The 10,457-nt window shown below is 34.1% G+C and overlaps 1 protein-coding gene across 1 annotated transcript in view; it reads right to left on the reverse strand.

Annotated features, from left to right (window-relative positions):
* SI (sucrase-isomaltase) overlaps positions 1-7,585 on the reverse strand; it is a 93,517-nt gene extending 85,932 nt beyond the window's left edge. The window contains exons 1-6 of the mRNA XM_004704105.2: positions 7,468-7,585; positions 6,105-6,232; positions 4,489-4,606; positions 4,135-4,244; positions 2,086-2,237; positions 68-239 (exon numbers count right to left, since the gene is read on the reverse strand). Of these exons, the coding sequence (XP_004704162.1) occupies positions 68-239; positions 2,086-2,237; positions 4,135-4,244; positions 4,489-4,606; positions 6,105-6,232; positions 7,468-7,585 (798 nt within the window). The remainder of the gene's footprint in view (positions 1-67; positions 240-2,085; positions 2,238-4,134; positions 4,245-4,488; positions 4,607-6,104; positions 6,233-7,467) is intronic.
* Between the last annotated feature and the right edge of the window lie 2,872 nt (positions 7,586-10,457).

Raw genomic sequence — 10,457 nt, forward strand, 5'->3', positions numbered from 1 at the left:
GAAGCGCGAAGTGGCGAGGGTTCACTGTATAATAATTCTATTTAAAACAAGAAATGTAGTTCCTTACATCACCAGGAAGTTGATCCCTGGTAAAGATTGGCCAAGTTTTCCAATATAAATCGTGGCGAAATCTCTTATGAATTTGTTCTCCGATACCATACATGTATTGACTTGGAAGTCTTGTTGAGATCTGTAAATATTGATCAGCATACACCAGGGGACCAATACTCGTGTCAAACCTAAACAATTAAATAAATAGGTAGGGAAATAGATAGATAAATACTTACATACATAAAGAAATAACCTAGCAACTTACATAAGATATTCTATCAAATATGGGTCTATATAAGGATGACTCAGAATGTTTAACTTTAAAGTAGTCATAGTTTAGGTGTTAATCTTGTTTTAGGAGACAAGGAATTACACCAAAATTTAAGTGATTTAATTACACTTAACAGAATTTGCCTCATCATCACAAATCCAGTTATCCACTTGCGTTCCCACCTTTAATCTTCACCACAAGTCTAAATAACTACTGATATGAATCACATTTCAAAATTGACACAGATTGAAAAATGTAATTCATGTTTTCTAAGGTTACAAATTGGTAGAAAGCAACACCATTCTTCAAGATCTGTTTTGTCTTGCTTCAACAATTCATTTATAAAATGCAGTATTATTTTAGCTTCCAGTCCAACTTCCTATTAAAAGTTGGATATTTTATGCTGAACAAATATATATAATAAATGTATTTAGCATGTAAGCTAAATTGTATGTAATTGAACACATTGTCAATTGCAAAAGTATTTATCTTGAAAATATACATAGGGAATCAATAAGTACCTTTCACAAATATCACCTCACACTGAAAATGTTCATAATGAAGGTAACCATTCTATATGCAATTTAATAGATAAAAGGAAATGGTTTTAATATTAATGATTTTAGGAATAATATTTAAAATATTAGGCACTTTTTCTACAAATGCATAACTAATTCTATAAATTAGTCACAGAATCAATGGAATCATGGGGAGAAAACACAGTAGGATATAAAATATTAACAGTGAACTTCTAGATATTCATAAATATAGCCATAGGTAGAATTTTATTAAAATAGTGGTTCATCAAGTTTCTAACTAATACTGCCAAGTGCTTTGATAAATATTGGCGCTCACAGGAAGGAATTCATTTCCTGCCTGGTACGCCAACATGCAAGATAGATGTGAGAGGTGTGCAACTTCTTGTGTTGTAATTTAAGCTGAAAGAATCAAGTCTCAAAGTGCTAAAAATGATATTTTAGTGTGGATACATGAGGACGATTGAAAAGCTGCTCACATTTAAAAGTATACATTCTAGAGGTATTATTAGGAATATTTCTCAAATATGTTTGAAAATTGAAGTGAAATTTTATTGAGATAGGCCACTATCTATGTCTAACAATCAACATCACTAAGAGAGTCAAACAATTTCACACTATAAAATTGAGTCATATCCTTATATAGAGCAAATAAATATGTTTGCATAGACCTTAGTATATTTTCACCCTCATTTTGGAAGAGTAAATTTAATTAGACATTTACTGACATTTTAATAGGCAAACATTTTCCTTTAAAACAATTTTCATCCTTATTGACTTTACAGTCATAATCCAAATATAGTTTAATCTATAGAAACTGTCAATTTAAGATAATGCAAAGATTTTATAATACAGAATAATGTATGTGTATGTATAAGTGTATGTGTGTGTGTGAATGCCTTGTATGTAAATGGATTTTATTAAATCTCAGTTATAGCACTAATAAATTAAAAGAGAAAAGAAAAATTCAAAACTGGCTGTCAACATATTTATATTACTCTATTATTTTCAGTCTCTATCGGTATATTCTCATTCACTTTCTAGCACTTCACATCCACAAGAAACAAAATTAGTTTACGATGATAGTCTATACAAGGATACATACTCACACTTTTAAAGTAGCTTTTAGTCCTTCATTCTTTCTGAATATACCTTGACATTAAGGCTTTTCCATTTAGATACTAAAGCATCTAGTTAAAGTGGTAGAAATGTAAAGTAGCTACTTACAAAACTTTCTTATTGCTTTTTCTAATAACTTGTATGCTAAACGGTGTTTCTTTAACTGATACTTCATATAATGTGTCAGAAGCTGCAGGGCCAGCAAAACTTTTTACATGCTGATGAGGAACTTCATATCTAGTCTTCCCTAGATTAGTAATCTGAAAAGATTTAAATAAATTAACATTGTTTGATTCACAATAACCATTTAATTTAATAATTCAAAATTACGTATCAAATGCAAGTTCCCAATAGAAAAGCATAGGGTTAGTCACTTTACAGATCAGTCCCAGATGGTCTGCGGTCCACATGGCCGACTGCCCAGAACCACCAGCAGCTCCGTGGAAGAAAGACCGGGCTGTCTACTCCTGCAAACAGTAACAGTCTTGGAAGACTCAGGGAGTCCCTATGGGTCAGCTTTGACTAGACAGCAGTGAGTTTGGGTTGGGAGCGTAAAGATGAACTATTCCTCCGTTCACACACTTAATCTCCATGTTGTGAACACTTGGTGCTGTGGATGTGATTGCCACTCTCTCCTATCCCCTCTCCGGTCCCCCACATGTGTTGCAATTCTAACCTCCATATTTGTGGATTCAATCTGTTTGGAAATAAGGTGCTATTGTTGTTTTCTTTGCTATGTTAATGAAGTTCTATTATAGTTTCTGCGTGATATAAAAAATAAAGTTAAAAGACCGCATAGACACAGAAAAGTCCTGGGTGGCACAAAAAGTTAAGTGTTCTATTTGTAGCTGCAGAGTTGGTGGCGGAAACTATCTAGTGGTGCCATCACACGTTGGTTTAGCGACCTGCTTCTGAATGTTCAAAGCCTGGAGAACACTGTGGAGAATGTTGACTTCGCTCACACGGGGTCTCCATGCATTAGAAATGACTAGAAGCCAATGAAAATAATAGGCATAGAGGCAAGCCAGTGCAACTCAAGATACCAAGCTATCACAAGATACCACACTCAAGATACCACAGGAAGATCATCAAGATAAGAAGCTGAAAAGATGAAAAGGAACTTCTTCCAGACCCAAGAGAGAATAAGACTTCCTCTATAGCTAGTGCCATTACTTCCGATTCTTATGAAATGTGAACAAATACATTTCTTTTCTTTAAACCACCTATTTGTACTATTTTTGTTGCGGCAGCACATTAAATTTAATGCAATTTTGAAGACAACGAACTGTATAAAATATTAAGAAGTACACAGAAGTTATATACTCAAAATACTACATATAAAATTTATTTTAAATTTGTCTTGATATAAAATTTAATGACAAACTAAAACCAAACTCACTGCAGTTCTGGCTCCTTGTGACCCTATCAGACGAAGCTGAAATGCCCCTATGTGTTTCCAAGACTATACCTCATTATGGGATTAGAAGGCCTCCTCTTTATCCCACAGAGAGACTAGTGGTTCTGAAGAGCTGACGTGTGGTTAGCAAATGCTCATGTTACCAAATATTGATTAGAGTATACTACATTTTGAAAAAAATTCATTATTCTCATTACTTTTCATAAATTTTACCCTTAAGATTTGAATGCTCTTTTAAAAGTCTTTATTCTTGTGAAATTATTGCTTTAAAGGAACTATGCAAAGGCTATAGTGTTATTCTCACCTCTACAGTCTAAGCACAGTAGTAGTAAAATATGAATAAGAGCTATCAGTGAAAAGGGACAGTGACTATAAGTTGCATTTTATGCAACACTATTAATGCTTTTCTCACCTTAAAGGTAAAGTTATCTTTCCTTATAAACTGTGGTTAAAATAATAAAAGGTTCAAATATTTATTCAGGTCTTATTCTTCTCAAGACCAAGGCACTGTGATAAATATTTTAAATACATTATGTTATTTCCATTCCCCACCAATGCCTGCAGGAGAAACTATCATGTTACATTTGAGTCATCAAAGTCAGAGAAGTAATTTGTCAAATTATTCCTTTTCTGTGGAATAAATATTATTACTCTAATGGAAAATGCCTTGATCTGCTGAAAGAGTTAACTGTGAGGTACTTTTAACCTTAATTCCTTTTTAGAAATAGCAAAAGGCAAACCTTAAACCGGACACGATTCGAGGTTTGATGTTCAGTAGTAAAGAGGACACTATTAAGGTCATTTCCAAATAGCGTCGGTGAAGGTATCCTGTTTAACTGAGTTTCAAGTCCTTAAAAAAAGAAGAAAGCTGGTGTGACTGACCTCGGATATAAATATTAATAACTATTAAATCTTTATAATATTAAAAACAATATTTCCATTCCCTTTATTCCTTGATTTCAAAGATAACAATCAGGAAGAGAAAAAAATCACCTAATCAATGGGAACATTTTTGTACGTTAATAGAAAGATCAAACATCTCTCCTTTGTTCCACCTATAGCATCACGACTCATTGTCGCAGCACACGTCTTACCTGTACTTGTTGTTTTCACTGGCTGAGCATTATAGCCATGGTTTTGGGCAAAGAAGCACCAAGGAATAACTGAGTTATTCCACGGTCTCCAGCAGCAGCCTCTCTGAGCACAAATTGCCTGTTAAAACAATGTAAAAGAATCATATATTTTTACTATTAGCCGATGTATCAATCTCTATTATTCACTTTTTAAAAATCATTTTATTAGGGGCTCATACAAATCTTATCACAATCCATACATACATCAATTGTGTAAAGCGCATTTGTACATTCATTGCCCTCATCATTCTCAAAATATTTCCTCTCCACTTAAGTCCCCAGCATTAGGTCCTCATTTTTCCCCTCCCTCCCTGCTCTCCCCTCCCTCATGAGCCCTTGATAATTTATAAATTATTATTTTGTCATATCTTGCCCTGTCCGACGTCTCCCTTCACCCACTTTTCTGTTGTCTGTCCCCCAGGGAGGAGGTCACATATAGTTCCTTGTAATTGGTTCCCTCTTTCCTACCCACTCGCCCTATACCCTCCCAGTATCGCCACTCACACCACTTGTTCTGTAGGGATCTGCCCTGGATTCCCTGTATTTCCAGTTCCACTTATTTTTTTAAAATATGTCTCTTTCTTCATAGTATGCTGATAAATTACCAATGCTTTTGTTACTTTCATTTGGAAGAAATATAAATATTTAGTTTACTGAATCAATTATACCATATCAGAAATGGATGCTGTGACTCATGATTTGTCAAATTCATATGCACATTATTGTAAGTTCATATATTTGAAGTGTCCATCCTCTGGATAATTATAATGTATTTTGTTGGAATGATGACACAAAAGAGCTGAAGTATTTATTAAATGCCAATTCTATATTAAGCTTCAGATGGTGGTATAAAGATGAAAATATGGCCTTGAATTCATGTCAACCTGAAATGTTTACTATATTGAATTTTTAAAACTAAGTTTCAGTTAAGGTTTCAATTATTCAAACTGGTTTATATCTCAGGAATTATATTTAATGAGTATGTAATATTGTGAAATTTTAATAACTTTCTCAACTCAACTCACTGCCTTCCAGTCTCTGTTGACTCAAAGCGACCCTCTAGGACAAGGTAGAACTGCCCCTGTGGGTTCCCAAGATTTATAACTGTTTACCAGAGTAGAACACCTGTCTTTCTTCTGCAGAGTGGCTGGTAGGTTTGAACTGGTGCCTGGAAGTTATCAGCCCAATGAGTACTCACTACACCACCTCGGATCATTAATAATTTTATAATCCATTAAAATTATGTGAAATGGTAGAAGAATTATACATCAAATATAAAAAGTTGAGGAATTTAGAGACATTGAGTGGAACACTGGCAGAATTGAAAACCTCGTCAATATTTTATTTGTAGTTGTTCATAATTTGAGTATCTCTGACACATGAATATGCAATTTACTTATTAATTTGATTTGAATTAAAGTGCATTTGGAGTGAACTCAGTAACCTAATAGTTCTCATCTTTTTATGCATAGCTTGAATTGAATCAATGTATGTAATTGAATCAGCATTAAACAATTACTTTAAAATAGTATTATAATATAAGCACTCATAAGATACTAAAAAAATGTGCTGCATACCTGTGTTGGAAATTGTTCTGGGATGCAGTTCACTCGCTCATTTACAGGGTCATTTAGCTCAGTTGGGCATTTTCCTGAACCAGGAGGATATGCAGTGGTAGCAGGAGTTGCAGTGGGATGATTAATTTCTGGAAATAAACCAACATTAAAATAACACTTGGTGTTAATTATTTCCAGATTCTTCAGGCAATGAATACATTGGAAGGACACATTATCAACATATAAGGAATCTAAATTTTAATTTTACATGGGAAAAGAACTCATTCGTGCTCTAGTCATAAAAATGAAGAGAGCCAATTCATTTCTAAAATTGACAGTGCAGAGCCCTGCTGACTATTCCTCCAAACAAACTAGACACCAAAGTCTTGAGATAGAATCAAAAGGAAAAAAAAGAATAAAGAGGCCATCCACATTACACAGCTATTTATAGTGCCTGCTCAATAAGGAAAGAAAGACAATGGAACAACTCAGGTGGCCTAAGAAGACCAGAAAAGAAAGAAAAAAATAATAAGAAGAAAAGAGGAGAAGACAAGTATTTTGACAGGAAGAATTATTAGGTAAAGAATCAAAGAAATACTAATAAAAAATGCATGAGAACGCTAAATAAAGGTCAACTATACGTAAAACAAAAAAACTTTTGATTAATCAGATATGGATAAGATTCACCATGTACTAGACTCTCAGTTACTGGATGCGGTTAACACAAGGCACAGCCAGCAGCCGAAAATGCTTAAAAATGTGCATTTGAATTCTTATTTAGAGTGAATGATGAAGAACAAGAAAGTTGATTTGATGGTCTGGATCAGAATATTTTAATGTTAAGTTAGGAGTAAAGTATTAAAATAATAAGTAAACACTTCAATACAATAACAAGTAAACATAACATATGTTTCTACTGTCCTCTTGTCTTTGTCATAAAATTTCCCTCTCCTTTAAAAAAAAATTAATGTGCTTAAGGCAAAGGGGATATTCCCAGGTATTTCTTTGCAAGTGTCAAAAAACCTAAAGAGAAACAAGTCATTGTTTCTGTTAACATCAGGCTTTGATCATACAACATTGATGTCTTGAGCCCTTTGCTTTTTTACAAAGGGATCAAACACCATAATTTAGGGAACATCACTAATATCAGGGTGCATAAATTCCTTATTCCATTTCTTCACTAAAATAACTGGAGCGTAATGAATGGAAAAAGTTGAAATAATTGTGTCTCTTATCCTAGGTTTTTCCTCCTGTATTTCATTTCATGTGTATTCTGTTTTGTTTTTAATTTAGAGCTATCTGAATTTTTTTTTAATATTCAACAATTGTGGGGTCATTTTGCCCTAGCTTCGTCATCATATGCAGTCTTTGCAATATTACTTACGTTCAACAGCAGGTGTCTTAGTGGCTAAAACAGCAACCAGAGCAACAGCTATTATAGTAACTATAGCAAAGAGGACGATCAGGGTGATTTCTAATCCACTGAATTTCTTCCTTGCCATCTAAAAGAAAAAAGTAATATGTGTTGAAAGTATAAAAAGTATAACCAAAAAATTCCACCAAACTCACTGCCATCAAGTTTATTTTAATAAATAGTGACCCTTTAGGACATGAGAGAATGGCCCCTGTGAGTTTCTAAGGCTGTAAATATTTTTGTAACAGTTTTATTGACATCTAATTTATATATCATGCACTTCAATAGTTCATCTGTTTTTTAAAAGGGATGTGAAATGATTAACACAAACAATTTTGATACATTTTCCTCTTTCATATGCTCATTGTTGTTTATCTTCAAGCCTTTAAGACCCCAGATACTATATCTTTTGATAGCCGGGCACCATTAGCTCTCTTCACCACATTTGCTTATGCACACGTTTGTCTTCAGTGGTTGTGTCAGTAAAGCGGGTACCCACTGATATGATTTTCAGTTCTTTGATGTCTGATAACTGATCCTTCTACACCTCGTGATCAAACAGGTTGGTATGCTTCTTCCATGTGGGCTTTGATGCTTCTCAGTTAGATGGCCGCTTGTTTGCCTTCGCTAACAGTCCCTGCCAGGGTCCTATGACACTATTAATCCAGGACTGTCTCTATAGATTTACCTATCCTGGATTTCATAGATAATTGAAAACAAAAAGTAAAACACAGAAACCTCAATAATGACAAATAAAACAGAAAAAGTAAGCAGAAAATAGTAAAAACTGAAAAAAATTAAAATTATTCAAAAGGAAATCAAATGAAAAGGTGTTATAATTTAATCTAGCTACATTTGCATTAATTATCTTTACAAAGCCCTCTGTTATTCATTGCCTTGGTCTAGGGTCAGAGGGGATTCACCAGAGGTTAAAGCCACATGCAGCCCTGCAAATGGATTTTGGACTTTCACTGTCATTCATAGCTTTCTGCAAACTGGAAACTCAGCATTTTAACTCGGATATTGTAACCTCCTCTGGATATGGATTTTAATATTTATAATTTTTGGATCACACAGGCTGGTGTGATTCTTTCATGTGGGCTTAGCTTACACAGTAGATGCTTATTTTAAGACAAGCGTTAGGGACTTCAGAAGCTATTCTTTCTGATAGCTGGGTACATTCTGATTTCTTCACTACACTTGACTGTAGCACAGGTACCTTCACTGATCTCTTCATGAAGGAAAATAGTGAATAAGGCCAAGTTGTAAGAATAATTGTACTTAGATTAGGGCTACGAATAATTGAAAGCTCAAAAATAATATAATGTGTTTATGTATGTCCCTGGTTCACTTTAGAGACATCACTATCATTTTATTAAGGAACATTGTAAATCATTCTTATGGGGCATATGGTAATTCTCTTAATAGTAACATTAATTTATCCAATGTTATATAATTTTAAACACTATTTAGAAAAGGAAAGTATACGTGTGTAACAGCTTTTTAGACCACAATGCATGGATTGTTGGCATGTACAGATTAAAAAACTTAAAGGACAGGATATTATTTACACAAACAATGAGAGATGGAGATAGGGAAAAACTTTTAATAGCACTCATTCACAAAGCCAGAACTATGCCTGCTAGACTAACAGATGTCATTGAAAAAGCAAAGAGGCCATGAAAATAATAAATATATGGTCATTTTTACTGGAGTAAATAGTCCCATCTTTCTCCCTCCCAGTGGCTTGAGTTGCTGAGTTTGCAGTTAGCAGCCAAAATGTAAACAACTAGGTCACCAAAACATATACCATTAGATCACCAAGATTCTACAAAATATATAAATTTATTAGCATAAATCATCAAATTACCTCTATATAAAATTTCCACACAAATATCCATATGTATATAATCTCTATATATTTGAATATAGATATAGAATGAGTGAGCAAGTTCTGGTGATGCAATAGGTAATCAAGTAAATGATAAACAAATTTTGGCAATTTTACAGGAGAAAGACTTGTGCCTTACTTTGTAAAGATTACAGCCTAGAAAACCTTGGGCACTTCAACCATCACATGGAGTTTGCTCTGAGGTAAAAATTGACATGACATCATCTGACATCAACATATTTATAGAGAATATGTTCTCAAAATCAAATTATCTGGTTTTCCCTAATCTAACTCTACTCTCCAATTTCAACTCAGCTTTTCTTTAACAAAAAATTTTCAAGGAATATATATGTGGTTTAGTGAGTTGTATGTACAAGCGAGTACCCAAAACACACCAGAATTTTCTTCAAAGCTATGTGTTTATATTTTTTTACAGGACAACTTTATTTTGTTTTTACAGAAAAACTCTCTATTACACAATGCATGTGTCAAATATGCAATTCCATTCGTGCAAACATTTTTCAAAAGCATCTAATAGGATGACTGACAGGCACCTCCCTCATTTTTTTTCTTCACTCTGCCTCCAAATCGCTGTCCTTACATGTCCCTCTTCATTCACAGAAACAAAAAGAAGTTGCACAGAGTGAGGTCAGGTGAGTAAGGTGCATGAGGCAAGAGAGGCATGCTGATTTTTGCCAAAAACTGGCACACTGAGATGGCTGTGTGAGTAGGTGGGATGAGCTCCAAATGTACTATCCCTCTCCCATTAAAAAAAAAGAAAAAGAACATTGTCTTGATCTTTGATTTCACTGGAAGAGCATTTTGGGGGTGAGATGACAGTGGCGTCTTCCACTGGCTTGCTTGATGTTTAGTTTCAGGGTCCTAAGAATAGCACCATGTCTTATCACCAGTAATGAATGACCTTGGAAAAAAAGTCGCTTCAGAGCTGTTTGTTCTTTCAAAGCATGGCATGTTTCCACTCAGCACTCTTTTTTTCCTGGTTAGTCAGAACCCAAGACACAAATTTCACAAAGCCCCTTCTCATTTCCAAATCTACAGTTAAAATTCG

Source organism: Echinops telfairi, unplaced genomic scaffold, assembly GCF_000313985.2.
Source record: "Echinops telfairi isolate 266 unplaced genomic scaffold, ASM31398v2 ScPeMD7_7420;HRSCAF=8458, whole genome shotgun sequence".
Taxonomy (NCBI): Eukaryota; Metazoa; Chordata; class Mammalia; order Afrosoricida; family Tenrecidae; genus Echinops; species Echinops telfairi.